Below are 25,247 nucleotides of genomic sequence, written 5' to 3'. Positions count from 1 at the left end.
AAAATAATTAAGGTTAATAATATGTTCATTTGTTGATTTCACCGTCGAAGTTCAACTAACCCATTGTTCTTTTGTTTCTCGTTTTTGTTCTTTTAACTTTCTCTATCATGTGATTCAATGTTAGTATGCTTTGCTCTAACTCTTGGTGAAGGAAGTATCGTAGCAAGAGTTAAGAGTGAAAGTTGAGAGCCCCGAGACTCAAAGCACAATAAATCCTTTCAATAAATATTCCATGAAGTAAGCAAAAAATGAGTCACAAAAAGTTATGTATATGTGTTTTTGCCAATTTTTTTTTATGGCAAGAATTTTAGTTTTTTTTAGTAAATAACTTATCAAAGTTTGGTCAATAGTTTTCTTGTATATAGTTTTTTTTGTTTTTTATAAACGATATCATGTATCTCGAGTCAAAATATTAAAAGATATAGGTGTAATCATAAAGACGAATAAATAATTATCCATTGTTATAAGTATTTTTAAAAAAATTTCACATGTCATAAAATGTATCTTTTGAAGTTAGAATATCATTGCCATTAAATTAATGACCATGAATAAATATCAATGCCCATGTAATTTTGTGACAGATTTTGGCTGCCAAAATAAATGTTTAATCAATTATAACCCTTTCTTCCCAAATAGAGAGTCAGAAATAGTAGTAATAACAATTTCTTTTTTAGAAAATAATGTAAAGAAGTAAGTTTTGTGAAAATAAAAAACAATTATCTAAAAAATGTGAGCCATGGACATTAAATCGATGAGCTAATTAATCCAATGGATCTCATTTAATTTGTATACTTTTGTGAATAATAATATAATTTCACCACCCACTTGGACTTCTTTTTCTATATATATATATATATATATATATGGTCTTGGTCTTCTTCTTCCTTAATCCTTCATTCTTCTTTCTCTATGGCCTCATATTTTCCATATTGAATTCTTCAGTTTTATGCAGAAAAAAAAGGTAATTTTACTCTTTTATTTTGTGGGTTTTTTTACTTCTTTTATGTTCAAATTCTTTATATTGCAGCCAATTATGGTGGAGAAATTTTCTGTTCCAATTCAATTTTCTTCCTTGAGGATTCTAATTAATGGACCATTTTGGACCTTTCAATTTTTCTCACTTTTTAAATTACATGAATCATATTGGTCACTTAATTAAGTTTGAACATCTCTTGTATTTAATTTAACAATACTTTTGTATAAAATGCAGAATATTAGAAATTAAAGATATAAGGAAAGGATGACGTCAAATTCGGAGTACTATATGTTTGGACCTCACAAGATACACAAAAATTTTATATTTTACGCCACTAATCTTTCATATGTAATGGTCAACCTTCGTCCCGTTCGTCCTGGTATGTTTATTTTTTTAATAATTGCAACATTATAATTTTATTTTGAGACATTTTTAAATATAGTAAAATGAATCAAAATATTTTAAAAAATATAACAAATATTCTATGAATGATAGAGAGTGACGTACTTTTATTAGTGTCTTAGTGCTGTGTTTGTGAGATAATACAAATTTTTGTTATATTTTGTAAATATTTTAATCTTTAATCATTTATAATATTTTTTTAAAAAAAATTTCGATTATTAATCAATATTATTGGCTAAGCATATTTATTGAGTTTCTATTGTTTTTAAGTCTCTGTAACAATATAATATATAGTCACACATTCTCTTAAATATTCTAAACTATAAATTACTGTTTCTTTGCAGGTCATATCCTTTTTCTCTCTTTATTAGTCTTACTTTTTGTGGGGGAAATTTAAAATAAGTTTGAGATTGAATTTCTAGTTCTTTTTTAATTATTTGATAATAGGTAGCTATATGTTTTTTTTTCAATGAACTTGAAGGTTCTTCAGTTGTTTATATCGACCACCGGAATTTTGAAAATAGTTTTCGAAGGTAAGATGAGGTGGCAGTTAAGTATCTTTAATTTTCATTATTTAAAGTACATTTTTGTAAAAAAAAAAGTTTAATTCAACCGACATCAATATATGATGAGAACGAAGACATTTACTATTTAAATCTCCACACGTTTGTTTTAATGAATGAAAATATTAAGTTGGAAGAGTTGTTTTTGGGGGTAAAATGTGAAAATTGAAAAAGTGGTTTTTGACTTTAACAAATAAAAACATGTATTAGTGATTCCAAAGCGAATGGTTAAGCGCTTTGTGGATCTGAAGGGTGAAGAGGTATGCGATCTATGGCTCACAGCTCAACTAATTGGTGCTAAATTGGAGCTCTTTCACAACGCTTCCTCCCTTACTTTAAACCTTCAAGTAAACCAATAGCTTTTACTTTCATTTCCTCATTTATTCATCCTCTCATGACTTAATGGAGTTTAATTTGTATTTCAATGTGTTAGGATGGGCCAAAAGCAGGACAAACTGTACCACATGTTCATATCCACGTTATCCCGAGGAAAGCTTGTGATTTTAAGAGAAATGATGATATCTACGATGCGGTACAACCTATCACCTTACTTAAATGTTAATTTAATTAATTAGTTTATTAACCCTCCTTAAAATAACTAGTGATTTATTTTGTCTTTTTGTTTTCAAATTTGTATTCTATTCTACCATGCTTCCATCATCTATAAGTTTCTCTATTTTCTTTCTAAAAAAGAACATTTTTAAATATAGTAAAATAAATTAAAATATTTACAAATTATAATAAAATTTTAGATTTTATCAATCATAAAAGTTGATAAACTTCTATAATTGTTCTATTATTTGATAGAATAAAATTTAGATCTTGTGTAGATGATCATAATTGATTAAAATAAGAAAAAAATTGGAATATTTTTGGATTTTGTGCAGATGAATGAAAATGATAGAGAATTATCAAAGCAACATATTGATATGGAAGAGGAGAGGAAGGACAGAGGGTTTGAGGAGATGAAAGAAGAAGCTCATCACTACACAAAACTTTTCTTCTAGACATTATTATTGTATTACTTTATGTGATTAATTAGGTTTGTGAGTTTGGTTTGCTGTGTCACTTTTAAATAACATCAAATTTATGTATATATTATTATAATCGATATATGTCAATATCCGTCATCGTTTTACTTCGTTGTAGGTATTTATACAATATGTTAGTAATGTTGGTTGATGATGTCAACATTAACTCTTTAAATTCACAATTGTATCACTATATTTTAAAAGATTCTTTTCAAATATAGTAAAATATCATTGTATATTTACGATGGATCACAGTAGACCATTACTATATGTGTTTACTTGTATCATGATAAACACAGTAGACCATTACTATAATTTAGTGTTTGATTTAGATTCTAATATAGAAATATACTATTTAAAATTAATAAAATTTCTTACACATATATATAGATAAATATTTTTAGAAATGTGATTTATAATAATTTTAAAAAGTATTATTTTCTTTATTCCAAAGTTTTATATATTTTTTATCTTTCAAATAGAGGCTGATAATTCTAATTTAAAATGAATACAAATCATAAATGTATTATTGATATTGTTATACATTTTCGTTACTGTCTTCTTGAGATAGCATTTCAGTTTGCCACACTTCCGCTGCCTACTTTTACCGTCTTCGAAACCCGTTTCCCTTCCGACGCTCTGAGTTACCCGGCGCCGGAGATTGAATCTACATCTTCCTCTTCTTCTTTTTCCTCCACTGAATTCATCATCTGGACTCTTCTGTAAGTGGACTTTCTTCTTCTTCATGTTTTTTTTTTTACATTTAATTTCTCTTCCATTCTTCTTCTTGAGCTTCTGTTTATTCACATTTCAGAGTTAAATACCTTTTATGCTCCATCTTTTTTTTTTTTTTTTGGTCATACGTACCCTTTTTCTTCGGCTTTTCCCCCATTAAAATTGACAAGGCTCGGACTTGGGGAAAAATATTGAGTTGCGCTTCATTATGCTTAGGAAATCATTGTCGCCTTTTAATTGTTTTTCTGTGTTGGAACCATTCTTGCATATGCATAAATTCAGCTGGATAGTGAGCGTTTTGATATTCTCACACGTCTTTGCCCACCACATGTTTGTGAAAATGCCAACTTGTATTTGGGTTCTTTTTCATTTGTATACAAAATTAATGATACATGTTTCACTAAAATCTTCAGTCCATGATGATTTTTTTCTGATTCGATGTATTAAGGAAGACAGATGCGTGGTTTTAAATCTTGATAAAAATTGAATATTACTTTGTTGTAGCATCATTGTTATCGTGGCTGATTTTGGCATTTTGCTTGTTTCAGATTTATATAAAATCATCACTTGAATTGGAATTCATTCTTGTTCAGAGAACTTCGGTAGCATTTGTTCTTGTTGGGTTATCTGAGCTGAGTTATTTCCCCCAGCGTATGTAAGATTTTCTAGGGAAAACTTCAGAAAAGATGAATGCTTTAGTACCGGGGAGGTTATTTTTGTTTGCTGGAGAGTCGTTTCCCTTCCATAAGTTACCACAAGTTTGTCGATCGACTTTCTTTCACAGTGGTGTGTTTTGTCTTAACAAGGCAGAGGTGAACCATGGACCCCTTACTCTTGCTAGCCTTGGGTTCAAAAGTGAGTTTCAGGAGACAGACAAGAGCCAAGTGAATAAAGTTGCCGAGTTGGATACCCCACGGGATATCTCGAAAAGTAAAGTAAAGATTGTTCGGAACAATGAAAAGAAGGTCGGTGGAGCGAGAAGTTCGGTAGAAATACAGATGGCTCCATTTGCTGCCAAGTCATTTTCTGAGCTTGGTCTGGCAGATGCATTGATAGAGAGGTTAGAGAGTGAAGGATTCACGGTTCCTACTGACATTCAATCTGCATCAATTCCAACCATTTTGAAAAAACATGATGTTGTCATTCAATCTTACACGGGTTCTGGGAAAACATTAGCATATGTCCTTCCCATCCTTTCAGAAATAGGTCCGTTTAAGAATACAATTTCGAATTACAATGACGAACCTGGAAAGAAAAAGGAGATAGAGGCAGTTATTGTAGCTCCATCAAGGGAGTTGGGAATGCAAATTGTGAGAGAGGTGGAGAAGATATTAGGACCTGCAAACCGGAAAGTAGTTCAGCAGCTTGTTGGAGGTGCAAACCGTTCAAGGCAGGAAGAAGCTTTAAAGAAAAACAAACCTTCCATTGTTGTTGGGACACCAGGAAGGATTGCGGAGATTAGTGCTACAGGGAAGCTTCACACACATGGTTGTAGCTTCTTGATCTTAGATGAGGTGGACGAACTACTTTCATTTAATTTTCGGGAAGACATGCATCGTATATTGGAACATGTAGGAAGAAGATCAGGCGCCAATTCACGTGGATCAGAAAACACTCAAGCAAGAAGGGCAGAGCGACAATTAGTCATGGTGTCTGCGACAGTCCCATTTTCCGTAGTAAGGGCAGCTAAAAGCTGGGGATTCGACCCTCTTCTTGTCAAGGCCAACAAGGTTGCCCCACTTGAATCGGTTCCTCCCTCGGGACCGGTTAATCTGAGAGCGCCTTCTTCTGGATCAACATCGGATTCAACTTTGCAGAGTCAGACTGCCATTGATACTCTACCTCCCTCTTTAAAACACTACTATTGCACATCAAGGTTGCAACATAAGGTTGATATGTTAAGACGGTGCATTCATGCACTCGATGCCAAATTTGTGATGGTTTTCATGAACCACACAAAGCAACTTAGGGACGTGGTCTTCAAGTTAAAGGCTCGGGGGGTGACTGCGGCAGAGCTACATGGAGATCTTGGAAAACTTGCAAGATCAACTACTTTGAAAAGTTTCAAGAATGGTGAATTAAGAGTTTTAGTGACCAATGAATTATCAGCTAGGGGTTTGGACATTGCTGAATGTGATCTTGTAGTCAATCTAGATCTGCCTACAGATTCAATTCATTACGCACATCGAGCTGGCCGGACGGGACGGCTCGGAAGGATGGGGACTGTGTTGAGTATTTGTGAGGAGCCAGAAGTGTTTGTGGTGAAGAAACTGCAGAAGCAACTTGGTGTGCCCATTTTAGCTTGTGATTTTAATGAGGGAAAGCTTGTTCTGAATGAAGAAGAGAAAATCTAGAATCCCAATGGAGATTTTTGTGTTTGGGTTGGAAGCACTTTTCTAAATTCTTTATGTTTGGTTAGTGATAATATTTTACATACAAAGTGCTTCAATTTGGCTTATGATCTTTTCCACCGCTCTAACTTAATCTTTTATGCTTTAATGTTGATAAGTTAAAACTTATATATATTTTTTTTAATTGCAACAGTGTTCGATGTTAATGCATAAGATTTAATCCATTTCCTAATTTATATTGGAATGCTCAAATATAAGTATTCCATCAAATTGTTCGATCATAACTTGTCATGCGGCAAATTTTGTCTTTTCTTTTTTAATAATATATATATATATATATATATATTTTTAATGTGAATGGTGAGATGATATGCACAATATAAATGAAGTTTGGAATGCATCCAAGTATTATTTATTAGTAAATATTGCACAATGCAAAAGAAGTTGTAGATGTAGCAAAACGTAGATTTAACTATTAGAGTATAAAAAATGTTACATTTTATTATATTTTTAATTTCTTTAAAAAATATTGTTATACACTCAATAGCTCGATACTCATTACAATTAGAGTTCAAATATAGCAAAATAAACCAAAATATTTGTAAAATATAGCCATCTATCTATGATGAATTGTGATAGATTAAGATAGACACAGATAATAATCTATCATACATAGATATATTTGTAAATATTTTCACAAGTTTTTGTCATTTAAAATAATTTTTCTTACATTCACCAATAAAATATATATAGTTCTATTTAAATTTTCTTTCGTAAATATTTCTAAGTTTCGTGATTTCTCAATATATTTTAGTAATTTACAAGCATTCTCCCTTACGATCGAAAGTGTAATAAATAATAACTATACCAACATTCAAATATAAGTTTTATGCTTAAATTTTCAAAAAATTGTCTAGTGAGTTCTTCTACCTTAAAATGTCTAATCAATTCATGAACTTAATTTATTTTTTTTCAGTTTTGTAACTAATAGATAACATTAATATCTTAAAAAGGCAAAATTGTTAGACACAAATTGAGGAGTTGGTGTTAAGCATAGTTTTGAAATGGAAGCATTATCGTTATAGTGAGGTCGAAGCTCATTTCTATGAAATGGCCTCATCTTTGAGGCTGCATGAGCTTTGGATATAATAATAGGTTTCCTCCCTACTGTTCTTCCTTGGTTCGGAAAAATGGCTATCGACATATCGGTAATACAAGAACATAGTTTTGAATAATGGCTACTAAACTATAGAATCTTTATGTTTTTATAAGGCAAAGAAAATAGAGTTGTTTTGAAGATTTTCTGATATTCTTATGCTTAAATGAAAGAGAAATACTTAAATATACATAACATGATACACCTAAAATTGAAAAGGTAGGAAAAGTTAACAAAAAAAAAAAAAAAAACAACTTTCTTTAGAAATAAGGATATTATTAGGGAGTTTGTGAGTTGGATTAAAGGATTTTTTTTAGACCAAACCCAAATGTTAGAGTGGTAAATTTGGCCAAACCAAATAACCCTTATTAAAAAATTGAACTCAATTCAAGTGGTTGGGTTGGGTCGAGTTATTCCAATCATTTATCTAACTTTTAGTTCTAAAAAGAAATAAAAAGTTAAACATAGAAGTATCACTTAATTAATTATATATATGAAATTAAGATTAAACTTAATTTCAATTTATATAATAAAAAATTTCTTTCCAATGTTTTAAAAAACTATTTTTAGGGAGATAGTTGCAAAATTAGCAATTAAATTCAAATTAATTAAATATATAGCACAATTTTAAAAAATTTGCAAATATAGCAAAATTTGTCAAATTCTGTCAATGATATAAGCCTATCACTATCACTGATAGACTATGTTGCAAATATTGGTCTATCACTGATATACCATATGAAGTCTATCGGCGATACAAGTCTATCAATGATAGTTTTGCTATATTTGTAATTTTTAAAAAATATTGCTATATCCTTAATTATTATTGCTAAAATAGTCATCCATTCCAATTTCCCTTAACAATAAGTTTGGGTTAGAATTGGGTTATTCCAGTTAACCTATGAACCAACACCATCCATAAGACTTTTATTTATTTGAATCCAACTCATCTGGTTGGGTTGAATTGACCGATTTTTTCATGTAATCAAATTTTGTGAACAACCTAAATATAACGTATTTACATGAGAATTTAAATTGTATGGATATTGAGGGAAGAGCTAATACGTTCTAAGGAAAAAAAACAAACAACAATGTTTACACATTTTCCTTCATCAAACATCAAATATTTTTTTTCAATCAGGACATATTACTTACTCTATTAAGAATATAATCAAATACAGAAACAAATTAATTTTATTATAAAATGACATTACAATGGAATATATTATGTACAATATACATGAATACTAAAACAGTAGAACTGACAAAACTTTACTTTTCATTAATAGATCGTCAATAAAACTTGCCTTTGGGAAGTAGAATCGGGCTGAATCCATTATCGTTTTCCCTTCTCTTTCTTTGAAACTGGCCACCAACACGACTCATACATCCCATTTGATGATAATGATTTCGTTTTCAGTTTATTAGCTTTTGAAAATAACCCTTAGTTCCTCACAACTTTTAGAAAAATATTTAAAACTTCAGTTAAATTCTGTAAGAAAAAGAAAATGTTTCTAAAGCCTACTTTTGCAGTTTTCAAAACTTAGTTTAGATTTTCTAAGCACTAGATGAAGTATTGTTTAAAAGTTCAATTGTTTTGAAAAAAACGAAAATGATTATCAAATTTTTTTTTGGTCAGAAATTAGAATATCAAGTTGAGTCTTTCAATGATGGGGTATCGTCATAATCTGCAAGAATTTCAAGGAAGTTAAACTATTACTAGTGAAATAAGCAAGGAATATGCACTCGATTATTTCGAAAACAAGCAGTTCTAAAGAAACCAGCAAATTATGTTTGATGAATCTTTTAAAAAAGAAAAATACATGAAACTAATAGTTATCAAGTTCTTACTGAAGGCATATAGTTCTCTGCAAAATGCTAATGTGAATCTCAGCAAAAAAGAAAGTATTTTTAAGAACAGTAGGAATAGTTAACTCCATATGCTAATATGTTATTGAGTATGTTAAGAAACAAATAAAGAATAAGTTCCATCAAATGAATCCATTCTCTCAATGAACAACTCTACTTGAGCGATTTCATGTAATAATATTAACATCCTATTTTAAATCCTAGTAACAAATTATATAGGAAAAAGTTGTGATAAAAGGAGGAGGAGGGAGAGAGTGAAAATGATCAATGGATTAAGTTAAATCAAGAAGTGATGATTATAAAACGCAACCTTAGAAAGCATGGAAAAAATTGTGCTCCATAAAATTTTCGTTTTTAGAAATGTCAATTGGCGTTCTATGATTATGCAAATTACAAACGATCCAAAAAAATTTCCATCATGGCATTAGAACATTACATTTTAGTTCTCCTTCTGAAGGATGTCCAGTGACATTTAAAACGTACTAGCCATTGCATTATTGATGATTAGATTTGAGTTTTTTTTCATATTGAAGTTTTTAAGTTGGTAGATCTTTAGTAGTCCTATATGAGTGTGTACTTCGATATGAAGTTAGAAATACTATTTTTTGCATCATTTCAATTAGAAGTTGTTTCTTTCACCTATATAGGATTCCTCTCTGGTAAGGAAAAGTAAGTGGCAAAAACTCTTGAATTTGAGCTTAAAAAATCCTACACAGGGTTGCATCATTTCAAGCTACAAAAGGCATGAATGAATCTGAATTCAGTTTCATTCTCATCTTTAATACCTTTTGTACTTATTGATTTTATGTATTTGAATTGATTGAAGGTTCATATATGAACTCGAAGGGTTGGGTTTGAATCTAGACTACATAGATGAAAGGTTGTGTCCCTTTGTAGTGACCATTCATTTAGCATAAAAAGTGATGTATTTTTCACATTTTAGGATTTAGGATAAAGTTGAATTTGAACGAACTTCTCGTTGAGTTTAAAACTTCTCAAGCTTTATGTTGTTTTTGTATTCTTGCTTTTAGAATGCATGTTTAGAATTTTCAATCTATTTTGATCAATTGGATTCTAGAAGTTTGAAATGTTGAAAATAGAAATCATCTTTCCAACCCAAATTTGTTTAACTTTCTTGGAGTTGTTTATCAATTCATTATTGGGGTTTATTCTCTTATTATAGTTGTGGGGTTCACTTCGAACAATAATTGAGATACTTCCGTTACCATTGAGTATTCAACAAGCATTAAGATTATGATTATTGGGTTCTGCAATATCGTTATCTACTTTCATTTTTCCTTCACGAAGAAATGATGTTCCAAGGGTTATGAAATCTTAAATGATGTAGAGAGGAAGATACCTGAAGAAGCAGGGAGATTATATTTTCGCTTTAGAAACATAGAAGCTTCCGTATCTTTTTTATGGCACAAGATTCGTACCAATGCCTGGGAATCGTTAAATTGAAGACTGCCATTATTACCACATGGATCCAACTCAGTAGAATTTTTCCCACTTGAACTCATCAGTAATTGGATAATAGTTTCAGTCTGCAGGAAAATGCAACAATTTGAAAACGCAGCCCACCTGAATTCCTCTACTATGGAACTTAATTATCATATAAACTTGACTAATAAGATAAACTAACCGGAAGTGAATATAATCCCAATATTTCTTCAGCAAATTCGGCTTCCTTCTCAACAAAAATACGGGAAAGGCCTTCTTTATCAGCTATAAAAAAGTCCTGAAATTGACGGATGCAAGAAGCAATATTGTCTGAATCTTTTATCGCAAACCAAAAGATCATACAGCCATTTTTTTTTCAACTTACACGGAAGCTATGACCTTATATGTTACAAGAATTCCATAACTTAGCGCACATACCTTCAATATGCCTAGATCTTCCCTAATGAGAACAATATCTGAATCAGAAAATCCACGTGAAGGACCTCCACTAAGCATCACCCATGTGAAGGCTTCCTGGAAAACAATACATTTCCGAGGAAAAAGTGAAATGTAATAGGGTTCCTTTTTCTTTTTCTTTTTCTTGTGGAAAGAGAAATAACAATAATTTCAATGGTTTGATCAAGTTATAAAGGGAAGATTTACCACTATCTCAGAGTTAAAAGAATTGTTTCATCTATAATTTCATTGATTGGATGAAATTCAAAAAGGTAACAGATAAAACTAGCATTAGCGTACCATTGATGCTCGACAAATGCTTAATACCACAAGATCCCTAAGAGTACCATCGATCATGCCACATACATTGTTCAGGACCTATAAGAGACAGATTAGATTAATACAACCCAGAAATGAAAATTATAAAGAAATATTATAGTTCAGATATGCAAGGTGTGCCAGACAAAATTGTCTAAAATATCACATTTCGGGAATCAAAGATCTTACAACATCAAGATGCACGAGGAAGCCTTCTAATCGAGCAGCTTCAACATTGCCACGATACAAATATGAGAGGAATTCGTCTCTGAGATCTGAGAAAATAATTTTTGTGCCTGGAGAGTAGAATTTGATCAAAAGACTATCAAGCAGAGATAAAAAGATTGTAAAAATAAGAATTTTGACAGTTACATTCTACAATCATCTTCCTACAGTTTAAAAATAAACCAAAAATAGAAGTGTAAAAATAACTTCAACCTGATCCAAACAGAATGGAAAATTTACGGGGAAAAACCAAACCATGTGTGAATTAAATAGGCTATGTCCTTCCCAGTTCCCCCTATTATGGATATACTTGGATAGAAATTACGGAAATCAGACAATGCATTTTACTGTTAGGGTCAACGAATTATATGTTTAATATACCTTAAGCTCACTAACTGCAAAAAATTTCAAGACAAAATAAAATTGGTTGCTAATCTTGACCGATGTAAATCAGTTTTTGCAACTCACCAGTAAAGTCACAGAACTTGCTGATAGATTTTGCGATGAAACTCTTAATGTTATTGAAAGTGTTGGCAAACAACTCATTAGCTTCGTCACTGAAGGTACCAATACCACCATTTGAAGTCGTGGAAACCTCTACCTGGGCTGATTGGATGATGATACAGATATTTTCAAAAAATCATTTTTAAATTAAATGAAGCAGAGGCAATATGTTGGAATAACCATTCTAAATTTATTATACACAAACAAATAAAATTGCTTCAATTTAAGGTGTCCAGATGTTGTAGAAGTACTCAATTTTCCGTCAAGTCCAGGTCATCTATCTAATTTGCAATGGATTTAGAGATCAACAAACTTGAAGAGTAAGACTTCGTTTGGTCTCTAGTATTATGTTTGTGCCCTTCAAACTTAAATAGCTACAGGGTATCTAAACTTTGTGGATTAATGATGTATTATATATATATATTTTTTAATCTAGAAGCACCTTGGTCCATGATTTTAAGTGGGGCTGTAAAGAACATCAATTAAGTGTTGCTCGTAAATCTGGGTCATAAATTCTAAGTTTGTAATTCTTTCATAGTAGACTTGTTCATGGCACGGGTGCCCATATGTTTTCCCTTGTGCAGGATTTTTATGTAAGAAAACTTTGATGTGATCTTTATCTCCTTAACTACTCTTACTCAATTTATCATTTTAACTTAGTATACAAGCAAAATTGTTAAAGTACTCAAAATGATTAAACATTTAGGACAAAGAAAACAAACGTGGTCCCTAAGGCTTGAGATTGGTCTCTATTTAGTCCTTAACATGAAAAAAATGGTTCTAAAAAACTTTTTTCCTTTTTAACAAAATATACTTTCTGGTCCCAAATGTTTGGCGTTGGTGTATATTTGGTCTCTAAAATTTTCAAAATAGGCACTTTAGTCCAAGCAAAATGAAGTCAGATCACTAGTTTCTGTCTTTTATCAATCAATAATGCTATGCATATTGAACACAAATATTAAATGAAAGTACCCTGTTTATGCTTGGCAGATCGTCCAAGAAGTGCCCAAGATTTTCCAACTCTGTCCTCCAGTGTTACAATTTGTTTTTGAATATACTGCATAAAGAGAAAATAGACATATCACGAAATAAAACTAACAATCGGCAATGCCATTAAGAATGCTGTTTACTATGGTTGCACAAGAGACTTGAGGGGGAGCTTCCATCCCCCAATATTGTAATGTCATTAACAGACCTCACATCTCAAAGACCATGCCCAAGATATTAAAAGTATGGTATTTACAATATGATAATTATCTCACGTAACTTTAAACATGCTGCACATTTAGCGAGGAAAAGAAGCTTGTAAATTATAGCATCACTTACACCAAGAGTATTCAATTTAATACAAAGCTTAGATATTGTCAGGCCATTCAATTTTCTGTTCACATGCTCATCTAAGTGAGATTCAGGCAACTTTTTCTTTCCTGTTGTGGCTGTCTCCACAAAACGAGTCAGTGGAGGAACAGGTGGATACAAACAATTCTTCTCGACTGCAAATGAAAGATAATATGATCAAATCACCAATAAAATGACCATTTAAAGAGTAGAGATTAATAAAGGAAAGATAATATAACCAAATCACCAATAAGCTAAACGTACATGATCTTGGTCTTCCAACTCCAGAAATGAAAGGAGTACATTAAAGCACTAGTCATGCATATGCTGGTTTATGATAATATTTAATAAATGTATTTTTAGACTACCAGTTGTATACATAAATGAGTGGAGGGGTCGAAAAGGAAAAGAGTTTGTTAGGGAGGGGAGCCATCATCTAGTGGGACCACAGATGAGATGGTTAGAATAGGGACTACTATGTAGTTGGACATCGGGTAGGAAGTTATCTTGCTTTTGACATTAGTATAGAGTCTTGTCTTGACAGTGCAAGGAAAATTAGGTCATAATACCTTACTTAGGGTATCTTTTGAATTCAATAACAAGTTCTTGATTCCTATCATATATATTCATGTGTGTTGAGTGTGTTCAGTTTTCCATCAACGCACATTCTTCCTAAATCAGAAATTCATAAATTACCTAACTGGTTGAGCAGACCAGATAAATAGCCATCCAAACTGTGGTAGACAATGGACAGGAGAGCTTGCAAATGTGTGATGTCCATCGGAAGGTTCAGGTCAAAAAACTGATCAACAGTCTGCAAGTTTTTCATTATAATTCCATAATATTAAACAAACTTCATAACACTAAACCTCAATAGTAAATTCAAAAGGCAAATAAAAAAAAGGTAGCAGCAAGCAAACTACTACTATTTCCACCAGTTGCATATGGTATCGATTATTTGAAAAGAAGGCAGGACAAACCAATAAGAATCACCACTAACAACTTAGACAAATTTCCAGGTAGAATATAAACTTTAGTGGTAAAAATTTATTGATCATACTATGTAACAGTATCTCTATAAATAGTTTATTCACTCCCAAACTTCAAATATTTAAGTACCAAAGTATCATTTCAATTCATAGGAACAAAACCAAAATTCTTCTCATTAAAACCTAACTAAAGTAAATGTCTTTACAGGAATAATACCTCCTCAATTATTCTAAAAACTTCAATAACTGATGCTGCCAAATTTTGCTGAAATGATATCGGCTCCCAGTTCTTCACTTGCCACAAAATGGAAGTTAGTTAAAAAGGTGTGAATGCAGTGTTAAAAGGATATAAATCTGAAATAATTATTCTGTACTTTGTGCAGTTGTTTGAATCCATATAAGAAGAGATCATATGTAGATATTTTATAAATCATAATTGAATTCAACAACTAAAACTCAAAAGCCAATTTCAAGCCAACCTAATCGTTTGATTTTTCTTTTTTTGTCTTTCTTTTTTCTTTCTCCGTTTGGTTTGAACTTTTCAGATTATAGGTTAAATATAGTTTTTTGTTTTAGCATTTGTTTTTTTTATTTTTATTCCTAACTTACAAATTTGAATGACAAGTTTGGATTGTATGATATTACAACTCATCTTGAAGGGGAGTGTTGTAAATGAATGTCAAGGTTAGGATATTCTTATAAATAACTAATTAGAAAAAACTCTCTCTTGTATCTTTAACCTTTTAGACCTAAAATTTATGATTTTGATTAGAATAAAAACTATATTCGCCTTTCTTGGAGGCCATCCTACACATGAAGTATTGTTGGTGGTAAATAAGAAGGAGAAATATTGAAAATTTCACTATTTTTTACATAATTAAGAAAATGCCAAGCTACTGCTTTCACTCACACAAGTATCATAATACATTACTTACTGCTCAATTATTAACCCAAAAAATCACTCTGCAAATAACCAACCTCTAACTTGAAAGCACGTCCAGTCCATTCAGAGGTTTGTTCCAGCTGATCGATCATCCAGTCAAGAATTATAGGCTTGGCAATTTGTACAATCTGCTAAAAGACGGAGGAATAAACAAATAGCGTACATGGCTGATGTAGTATGAATCTACAAGTACAAACAACACCAAGCATGGATGTAACACAGCCATTAATGAAGAGAAGAGTCCAATCAATTTCTCTATACACACATACGCACAAATCAGAAGATTCTAGCCTAAGAAAGACAAAGATACCGAGAGCTTACAAATGGAAATAAGCAATAGTAAAATATTTTATAAGAATAGAAGATATTGTAAAGGTAATGAAATTAAGATTCAAAGCTACAAAACAAAAAATAGCATTATGCGCAATTTTTTTATTTGGATTGAAAAATGCAGTCAAATCTCAAACATATGCTTGTACACTAGCTGATTTGAGTGGGGAGACAAGTGAGGCAAGGCCATGATGACATTGGTGAAAAGGTGCAGCAAGGGTGCGGTGACAAAAGTGGGGAAGGGAGGCAAAGCATTGATGAGAGGTGGTAACAGAAGCGAAAGAGAGAATATTTTTATATTATTGCCACATCATTCTCAAACTAGTGTAAAATATGTTATAAAATAAAAGTAAAAGAAGAACAAAAAGAACACAAAAGAGATAAGATGGAGAGATAGTAGAGAGTAAAATGGTTCTCTATTAATTTGAATTACATTATCAAAAGTTCTCTACAAACCTCTATTTATGAGGCTGTCAAGTGAATATGGATCATGACTATGGGGAGTTCATGAACATCTACTAATTACAATATTCATAATAAAATAGTGATTTTTCCTCAACATCAGTAAAATCAGTTAAAAAAATGTCCTGTCATCTTTCTGTTGAAATACCTAACTAAAAATTAAAATCAAAGTTTAATTTGGAACATTTTCAAAGCCTAGAAGTTAAGGGACATAGGAAACTATTTGTGAAACCTCATGAACTAAAAAGGTATTGCTGCCATGCTTTAGTTCTTTGGTTTGTGGTTGCGTTGTTGGAGGTTTTTCTTGGGTTTTGTTTGTCTGTGAGGAGTTCTTGTTTTTTTGCCCCTCTTCTGGGGTGTTTATTATTATTACTATTTTCTTTGCTGGCTGTACTTTTTACCTGTTAAAATAGAAAGTGCCTAAGAAATATAAATTACAAACAGAAGAGACAGCACAAATATAATGCATGACACACCCACATGGTAGTGTTCATCAAACTAGCACATGGATATGCAAGGGATACCATATGAAAAAAGATAAAATATGGATGCAAGAGATGCATATATATAATCTACAAACATAACAATGAAACAAACTTCAGACTAGATACGAATAAGCAATCAAAACCATAATTCAAAATCTTGGACCAGAGGTGAAAACTTATTCAAATATGTACCATAAAAAAGTAACAATTAGGTAATTTCAACTATGCGCTACTTCAAATAGGACAGAGAGTTGTAACATGATCCAAATTGATATGTATAATCTTCCTACTAATGGAAGGATGATTATGAGTCTATGATTACGTTCTTGAGTTCAAAATGACCACAAGCAAACAGAATAAAAATTTCAAATCCAAGCATTACACAACCCAAATGTGACAGTAAAAAGGGAGAAAATTGGCTGACCGGATAATGCTCGAGATCTTCCTTTAGAAGTGGACTTAATATACTTTCTTTGGAAGCAGAAGTAAACAGATGAGTTAGCTCACGATCTAAGGAATAAGCAGCAGGAAGCACTGACCTTACATCATCAGAAAGATTTGATACTTCCTTTAAGAATGGTTTCTGTTATTTCATGAAATAAAAGCCCGGAATAAGTAAGAAAAAGATGAAATAGAAAAGAAGAAAAGAAGATAGCCACATTGGCAAAACACAAAATTTTACAAAAGGAATTAACGAAACAAACCAATTTTTCTCCATAAAATTGGTGCAATAGCATGGCTGCAACTATCCCAGAATCAGGACATAATTGACGTAACACTGGGAAGAATACAGTAATTTCTTTCTCAGCAACCAATCGTAGCCTATTGGCAAGCAGAGCAAGCGGGTGTATACTCTCTTTGGATTCAGAATTTACACTATCCTCTACCTAACCAAATAAGCATACTAAAATCATTGAGTACACTATGATGTAATGTAATGAAAAAAATGCTTTCTCACTTAATCATACAAGGATACTGTCAGTGTCGTAAACAATGAGACTTACCGCTTTGTAAGCAGCTTCAATGGACCTCTCAACATAGGTTCTGAGTTTTCTAGTTCCGCTCGCTTTCAAACCATCCAATCTTGTTAACTAAAAAAATTGTTGACTATTCACATAAGTTTCAAAAGAAAGAGTAAAAAGGACAATTTTATAATGCTTTCCGCACCCTTTCCCTTAATATCAGTCCAGTTGTAAAGTCGAGGAAAACAGGAGGAAAAGGAAAACCCTCTTCCCTTATACTAGAAATGTTATCACGCCAAATTATCATAGTTGCAGACTCTTAAACGGAGTTCTGTACAATGATTTAGGCCATAACTTTCCAATATCTATGGAAAGGCAGCTTCCTTTCAAAATAAGCAAATAAAAATCATACGCCTGATTAGTCCCAATTTGAACATTTAAAAAACTTGAAATTCACGCCATCTTAAAACTAAAGCCTGATGCCCTCAAAAGTATTATTTTAGTTCCAACCAATTTAAAATAAAATAAAAGTTAATTGAAATGCATGCCAAATACTTTTTTGTTTCTTTACCTAACAAATATAAGAATATTTGAAGCAACTACCATAGATAAAAAGAACAAGCTGATCAAGCTTACTTTTCCTTCTTGTTCGTTATGATACATGAATAAACGGAATTGAGACAAACCTCAAACTTAATTATGCAAGCACCAGCATGTTCTTACAATTTTGCAAATTCAGTTGGCATTTGGCAACATTATAACTAAAGCTAGTTTTAAAATTCCATATAACATCAGGATGATTACCTTCAATCCATTTATACCCTCATCATAACAATTACCATGATAAACACGCAAAACTCCACATGACTAAACTATTCAGGTATGTTATACTCAGAACTCTAAAGTCTTTGTTTTATGAATTAAGAGATTTGCCATTATAATTTTTCATCTTACTCCAAGAGAGTTTGTGTCTTTGTAGATATTAATAACTTTCCAATCATCAATGAGAAGTTTTTTTTAGCTAAATAGTAAAAACAATTAGGAGGTTGGATTTTTCCTGTTGAATTTATGTTGGAAGCAAATCTCCATCGAGACATGAACTAGCTAAAAAGTAAATTTATGAAAACCTAAACAAGCAGAAGATATCTACAAAATAAAAACAAGCAGAAGATATCTACAAAATAAAAACAAGCAGAAGATATCTACAAAATAAATATCTATTCAAGCACATTAAGAAATTACCACCTACCTTTACAGTATTGCAATCATAAGAAGTAACAACTCCAACGATGGACAGCAAGCTCACCACTTTTCCGAAGTAAGAAGGTTTCTGATTTTTAAAAAAATACCTAAATTAGCATAGATAATGATATGGATGCGTAGAACATTTAATGACGTGATGACTCATAACAAATATAAGGGTAATGATACACATGAAATAATAATGGAGGTAGGATAATATCGTGACCTTACATTAAGAAACCTGGGTAATATAAATTTTTTTATGGGGTTGACAGGATATTAGAGGGAAAAAGATAATTAATAATTGAAATTCACCTTAAGGAAATGCAAATGATAGGCTTGTAGTTTAATGTCACACCAACTGCTAATTAAGAAAAATACGGCCTCTGCCAAATTTAACTTCATTTCATTGCCATTGCCATTGCATGAAATTGAACATGAAAGGCTTTCCAAATACTGTTCCTCCTTCCCCTCGTTGTTTTTTGACGATGCAATTTTTTGCAACTCAACCATAGCACTGTCCAAGAACGAAATTTCATCTGTCTTGACAAACTTCAATAGAAAAAGTTAAATTAGATAAAAAAGCAACCAAAAATATTTTCCTATACATGCAGCTACATCTTTTCTGTGCCTAACAACTAGATGATAAGGCATATTTCTACGCAGTGGAACATATTTAAATTTTGAATGTAACAAAAAAAAAAAAAGAAGAAAGAAAGAAAGAAAGAAAAAACCTCACCAAGAATAACACAATTAAGAAGAAAAAACATTACAGGTGACAACACAAGATCTTTCACTTTGATTCCATGTTGAAATTTGAATGACCTCTAAACTCAAAAGTTTAAATAGATAGTTTGGCATATTTAATCTATGATTCATGATTTAAACATCTTCAACCAAAATATCTCAATATGAACCCTGAACCATTGAAGAAAAGTAAAACTTCTACTGACATGTAAAGAAACGTTTACAGTCAGGAAGAAAGACTAATAAAATATTGTGCCTGCAGGTATGCAACAAAATAACAGATGTTCTAGCAGAAATGATCAACAATGGCTCGGGAATAAAAGAAAAAATTGCATGGCATGTCTAATATATCCTACCATAACAAAGAAGTTATTAAGCAGTGAAAAATCATTATCAAAGGCATTAATTTAAGTTATCAATTTGATGAAGAAGAATTCAATCGTGCAGTTATAAGAAAATGACCCCAACAAATCACTTCATAGAGTACCTGCTGAAAAAGAACCCACCCATGGATCACACTGTGTATTTCCGGAGTGATTCCTAAAATAGACCATGTCAATTTTACAAGGCCGACACTGTCATCCACTTCCTATACAAACGAAAGAAACCAATTATCCTCTGTTATGAGCCTTAGTTAACAACACACGTAAAATCAACTCAAACAGAAGTTAGAAGAAAAACGTACCATAGTGGGATGGTTATCGTCACTAGCACCAAGTACACCAAAAAGCAATTTCTCGTATAATCTGATGTTAAAGTGATATGCATCAAGGGCTGACAATTTTGACAGTACTTGTGCAATACCTGACAAAACTTTAGCACGCTCAGATGGAACCATATTCATATCCCATTCCTATAATGTTCAACAATGAAATAATTCAGATTCTTTTGTAAGATCGATCATAGAGGAAATTTTGAAAACTCAAAAGCTAGCCACTCTAAACTAGCATTAAATACTCTGTATTGGATTAAAGTAAACAAAAGGAAACGGAACCTTTGTACTTCTGATCTTCATTAGAGAGGTTTCACAGATTTGACGTTCAGATGCCGCAAGATTAGCAGAGAAACAGAATTCTTCCAAAATATTGACCTATTGTTGCAGTCGCAGACACCAAACTTTATAGTTAAAGAAAGGAGAAGACATTTTATGTTTATATCAAACTTTAGTCACATTACTACTCCTACATTAGATACCTCATTCGTTTTAAGAAAATGTACAATTACAACAGGTACCACTTAGAACGTTGCAACTTCCGACCATTGTGGTACATTCAGTTAATCAAAAATAATAATAAACGATCACATTTAATTAATTTCTTTTCGAACTTTTTGAAACTTGTACACTCTTACCTGTGAGGTTTTTTTTTTTTCCTTTTTTTTCTTTTTCTGCAAGTGCTTGGAAGAAATCCACACAAATGCTAACCATTACATAATATAAAATTATATCCAATTCCTTCAACACTGCGCTGTGACAAAGACCACAATTGTGATCTGAAACGCTGTTATCTAATCTGAGAATCCAATAGAAAATTCTTCAGCCATCTGTTCTAGAAACAGCCTTGATTAAATTCAACCTACAGTTAAAATTAGCCAACATCTGTGGCACAAAAGTTTTCAACTAAGAATCCCAAAATGAAAGGTTCTATTTCATTATTTCTAGAGCTGGACAAGCATTTACAGTATCTATTAACCCCTTCACTTTATTGCACCGTACCAACTTCTCATAGTTGCAGGCCCCAATAGATATATCAATCTCTACAAAAGAATCAAGGTTTTCATTTTCAAAGTTTCAAGAGCCCATGTCTGGACAACAACATATGGAAAGTGTAAAGACCTAGATTGGAAAGTTTTTCACTTCTTCTCAGTTTTTGAATATATGGTTTCCAATATATGTATATCCGTACGCAGTTTTTCTTTTCTTTCTCAGAAGGCATTCATAAATGAGCCTCTACAGCTGTGTGGTCATCAGGCACCCAAGTTAATCTTAATACAATTGGTTGCTTCCTACTTGATGTGTGTGGTTCAAAATTAGAAACAGCAACGCATAGAAGGGAACTAGAGAGCTTTTGAACGTTTTAACTACGGTAAGAAAATACAAAAAAAAATTCTCCTTCAGTGGTCCATGGTTGATTAATTACCTGTCTGAGCTTCCATTGGATGTAAGATTTCTCACTAGGAAAATCAGATCTGAAAACACTATGCAAAAGGACTAATAAAATTTGAGGAACATTAATTTGCCCCCAGTTTCTCCTTGCAGCCAACTCCATCAGCCGTTTCCTCATGCATGCATCAGCAACTCCTGAAATCTGGTCAAGTTATATAAATACTGATTTAAAATCAGCTATTGGTCAAGTTAGTGGGAGAAGAGATGCAGAGAAAAAGGGGAACAGGGGAACAGGGAGAACATGAAACATCTATTAATATATTTATCATGCTTTATGAGTCTTTCCAAGCCAGCTTGTGACAAGGCAATTGCATTCACTTAAGGGCTTGTCATCTATACACTTCTGATAACCAACTATATGGAATAAGCTATTAGTTAGAAAAGAAAAACTATACTTTACGTCAGAAACATCAACATATATGAAGTAAAAAACTTCTGTTAACCTCTTAAGGACAGAAAATCTGCCACCACTATATGCAGCTAAATGGCTACAATTATAATGTAGTTAGTGGATTGTAAAGTTTAAGATGCATGACCTCAAAGTAAAAAAGAAATGGCTATAAGATCATCTTAGAGAACGAGTCTATGCCATGCCTGCATCTGGGTGTGGACAGCGTGAAGCAAATTCAAATGTCTTTCAAAATTCTTTGATTGAACATCTACTTCATCCCTTGTACTTTTCATCCCTGCACTATGTTTAATAACATTTTCTTTGTTTTTGTCCTCAAATGAATAGATTTCGATCCTGGTTAGAGAGAGAGAGAGCAAATAAATGATAATGAAGACATACACATTTTATGTTCCCTACAACTTTCAGAAAAAGAAAGAAAGAGATATGAACACATATTCATGTTGAGGTTCTTCGCAAGGGAACCACAATATCTGGCAAGTACAAGCAGGAAAATAAATAAAATAAAACATCATTCCCTAAGAAGAGAGCACACCTGGAAAATGCCATTGATGCAAGCAAGGTTATATACGCTGCTTCATCCAAGTCATCATCTGCTAATCCTTTAATAGTCATAGAACTATGAATCAATTTTCAATATAACTGTTGGGAGGAGGGGCAGCTTATACAAACTTAAACATTGTTTTGGAGAACTTTTTATATGAAACAATCATTTGCTGATTTACTTATCAAAAGAGAATACTAGAAAAAAGCGGAAATGTGATATCCCACCTTGGGATTTTGTTTTGGAAAGAAAAGGTAACCAGAAACAAAACAACTAGTCAGATAATTCCCTTTCATGGGAAAATATGAAAGATCAATATTTCAGTTTCTGAAAAATTCTGAAATAAAATCTTGTTTCCATAGAAGAATATAAGCATCAAATACCTGTGTACAACTTCGGCAGTCCTAAAGCTGGAACTTCCTGTTCTTTCCCAAGTTTCGAAGGTGTGACTGTTGTTCCATTAGATTGAGGACCACCGTCATCACTAGATGTTGCAATATTGTCATCAAATGAAGAATCAAGCGACCTAGATGAAGATGATATGTCACTACTAGAGGACCTTTCCACGATAATAGGTGGTGGTGCACGGCTAGGAGGTGGTCCAGACAAATCTGGATGAGTACGTAGAAAATAAGTAGTCCGGAAACGTGATTGTATCTGCATTCATACATCAAATTAGTTAGTAAATAAAAATGCATTCAAACTTTTTATAAATTCTAATGAAATAAAACTTCCTGAAACAAAGTCACCAGACTCCTAATTACAGTTAAATCTTCGCAAAGAAAAAAACGTCCAAAAATCGATTTTTTTTAGGTAAAACCCGAAAGTCAAATTTGTGAAAGTCGCCTCTTCGTTAGGTATATGATCAAACTACCCAAACAAAGTAAAGACGCTCACTCTGGTGCACAGACAATGAAATGCGACGGAGATAGCCCGGGAGAAAATGTTTGGTAATCGTCAAATAGAAAAGAAATCACCAGAAAGACTTCGGCGGAGCTTAAGTTTCAATCCAGCATTTTCAGATAGTGCATAAACTAAACAGTCCGCTTCAGAAAATTTAATTAAATAAATAAAGTAGAGAGATATTCGGAAGCATTAGAAGGGTATATCTCCTTTCAGTAGAACAACAACGCAGCAGAATATTAATCACAAAGAGAGAATACAAATTCAAATAACTTCTCACAATCATATATACTTACCATTGTCGGGTAAGCAGATTCAAGTAGCTTCCTCTTAGATGCTGTAGAAATGTCAATAACTCCACCTAAGCAAGAACATAACAACGAAATTAAACTCATCACAATTGTTCGAAGTTACGCTACTCAGTCAACTAAAAACAGAGAACGCGCTATTAAAAAAACGAATAACAGCGAACACTCCGCCACAGACCAACATTCAAAATCCAACCAAGGAAGTTCAATCCACTTTTTACTTAAGAACAAAACTAAAAGAAATACGACACAGACTTCCAGCTCCGTTCCAAGTGTTAGCTATATACTAAAATCCAAATTCGATACCATAATCTTCCACTAAAACCAAGCTAAAGAAACTACAAGAACTAGCATTCATATCTCACACAGGAGGAAACAGAATTACCGGATTTAATGCACTCCAAAACATAGCTAGCACTCAGAGAGTCAAGGTCGACAGCGGAGAAATCAGTGACAGGACCAGCCGGAGTCCTCAACTCTTTGATCAAACGCGAGGACAGCAAGAATGCCAACAGCTTCTGCCGATCACGACGGTACCGCTGCAACAAAGAACTTGAATCCATCGCCAATCACCTCAACGGAATGCAAGAAGATGAAGAAGAAGCGGTAAAGATCAGAGAATGTGGAAGCAAAGCAAAGCGCGAAAAATGGAATCTAATAATTAAAAAATAAATAAATAAAAATATAACGGCCATTGTATTGTAATAGAAGTCGAGGATTTCACATTTTGGTATTCCGAGTTTGCCCTTGAAAGTTTCATGAATTACATAATATGTCATTAGGAATAGAAATTAATTATTGTATAATGACAGTCAGCGCCTAGTTGGGGCATTAAGGTCAACTTTTTTTCGGAAACGTTTTATTTTGAAATTTCAACGGAATGGCTGTCAACATGAATTTCGATATCGGCGAAAATTATTACGGATATGCCTCTTGGACGGGCTTATATTTTTAGGAGACTTTTGTTAAATAAATACAAGTTGTAATAAATAAACTAAATAAATATTATTCCTTTTGTTTTAAAAGATTATATTCTCTTTAGAATTGTTACTTAATTTATTTACGTCAATTTGTTGAATTGACGGAGTTTAGATGTACGTTGAATGTATTTATGATTTTAAATTAATTTATGCATATTATTTGTGAGTTTTATTAATTAATAATATATTCTCAAATTTTCTATAGAACATTTAAATGTTTTTTGGTTATATCTTCTAAATAGTTTTTTTTTTTCCTTGATATTCATTACAATTTCCCAACATAAAAAGAGACAAGTTTTAACTTATTTTTAATCATTGCGGCCAAGGTAGCCATTTTGACTAATTGGCTTTTGAATCAATCTTATTTGACTGATTAGTTTGCTATTGATTAGGGAAGAATTTAGCAATTTTA

At 32.2% G+C, this 25,247-nt stretch overlaps 3 protein-coding genes across 4 annotated transcripts; 2 read left to right on the top strand and 1 right to left on the bottom strand.

Annotated features, from left to right (window-relative positions):
* Window positions 1-874: 874 nt before the first annotated feature.
* On the top strand, window positions 875-3,083 carry LOC101213613 (bifunctional bis(5'-adenosyl)-triphosphatase/adenylylsulfatase FHIT). Its single transcript, XM_031882126.1, has 5 exons — window positions 875-961; window positions 1,211-1,357; window positions 2,142-2,288; window positions 2,375-2,473; window positions 2,829-3,083. The coding sequence occupies exons 2-5, from the start codon at window positions 1,241-1,243 to the stop codon at window positions 2,946-2,948; spliced, it is 483 nt and encodes a 160-aa protein (XP_031737986.1). The 5' UTR covers window positions 875-961; window positions 1,211-1,240; the 3' UTR covers window positions 2,949-3,083.
* Window positions 3,084-3,481: 398 nt separating this feature from the next.
* LOC101213377 (DEAD-box ATP-dependent RNA helicase 47, mitochondrial) lies at window positions 3,482-6,282 on the top strand. Of its 2 annotated transcripts, none has more exons than XM_004147940.3 (2): window positions 3,482-3,694; window positions 4,256-6,282. In XM_004147940.3, exon 2 carries the CDS (start codon window positions 4,394-4,396, stop codon window positions 6,059-6,061), a length of 1,668 nt encoding a protein of 555 aa, XP_004147988.1. In that variant the 5' UTR covers window positions 3,482-3,694; window positions 4,256-4,393; the 3' UTR covers window positions 6,062-6,282. The 2 variants fall into 2 exon arrangements, with proteins under 2 accessions (XP_004147988.1, XP_031739224.1); XM_031883364.1 differs by having other exon boundaries at window positions 3,508-3,694; window positions 4,301-6,282.
* A 2,040-nt stretch (window positions 6,283-8,322) lies between these two features.
* On the bottom strand, window positions 8,323-24,491 carry LOC101213131 (protein unc-13 homolog). Its single transcript, XM_004147939.3, has 26 exons — window positions 24,241-24,491; window positions 23,844-23,908; window positions 23,028-23,301; window positions 22,636-22,702; window positions 22,286-22,436; window positions 21,666-21,833; window positions 20,522-20,617; window positions 20,213-20,380; window positions 20,015-20,116; window positions 19,096-19,332; window positions 18,788-18,868; window positions 17,581-17,667; window positions 17,281-17,463; window positions 17,001-17,159; window positions 15,335-15,427; window positions 14,574-14,645; window positions 14,064-14,181; window positions 13,356-13,522; window positions 13,002-13,086; window positions 11,994-12,131; window positions 11,490-11,596; window positions 11,283-11,360; window positions 10,965-11,060; window positions 10,729-10,824; window positions 10,444-10,630; window positions 8,323-8,902 (listed from the first exon to the last, which is right to left on the bottom strand). Exons 1-26 carry the CDS (start codon window positions 24,416-24,418, stop codon window positions 8,865-8,867), a joined length of 3,291 nt encoding a protein of 1,096 aa, XP_004147987.1. The 5' UTR covers window positions 24,419-24,491; the 3' UTR covers window positions 8,323-8,864.
* Between the last annotated feature and the right edge of the window lie 756 nt (window positions 24,492-25,247).

The sequence above is a fragment of the Cucumis sativus genome, chromosome 3, assembly GCF_000004075.3.
Source record: "Cucumis sativus cultivar 9930 chromosome 3, Cucumber_9930_V3, whole genome shotgun sequence".
Classification (NCBI taxonomy): Eukaryota; Viridiplantae; Streptophyta; class Magnoliopsida; order Cucurbitales; family Cucurbitaceae; genus Cucumis; species Cucumis sativus.
The sequence above is the reverse complement of the archived record's forward strand: the minus strand, read 5'-3'. Positions and strand labels throughout refer to the sequence as shown.

What these genes read in the sequence shown, in the direction of transcription:
- LOC101213613 (XM_031882126.1), top strand. Translation starts at nt 1,241, where the DNA reads ATGACGTCAAATTCGGAGTACTATATGTTTGGACCTCACAAGATACAC. An exon ending in TTCGTCCCGTTCGTCCTGGT is followed by an intron (nt 1,358 to 2,141) that starts ATGTTTATTTTT and finishes AACAAATAAAAA; the next exon opens with CATGTATTAGTGATTCCAAA. An exon ending in ATGATGATATCTACGATGCG is followed by an intron (nt 2,474 to 2,828) that starts GTACAACCTATC and finishes GATTTTGTGCAG; the next exon opens with ATGAATGAAAATGATAGAGA.
- LOC101213377 (XM_004147940.3), top strand. Translation starts at nt 4,394, where the DNA reads ATGAATGCTTTAGTACCGGGGAGGTTATTTTTGTTTGCTGGAGAGTCG.
- LOC101213131 (XM_004147939.3), bottom strand. Translation starts at nt 24,418, where the DNA reads ATGGATTCAAGTTCTTTGTTGCAGCGGTACCGTCGTGATCGGCAGAAG. An exon ending in ACGATAACCATCCCACTATG is followed by an intron (nt 20,117 to 20,212) that starts GTACGTTTTTCT and finishes TCGTTTGTATAG; the next exon opens with GAAGTGGATGACAGTGTCGG. An exon ending in TTTTTAGAATAATTGAGGAG is followed by an intron (nt 14,182 to 14,573) that starts GTATTATTCCTG and finishes AAAAACTTGCAG; the next exon opens with ACTGTTGATCAGTTTTTTGA.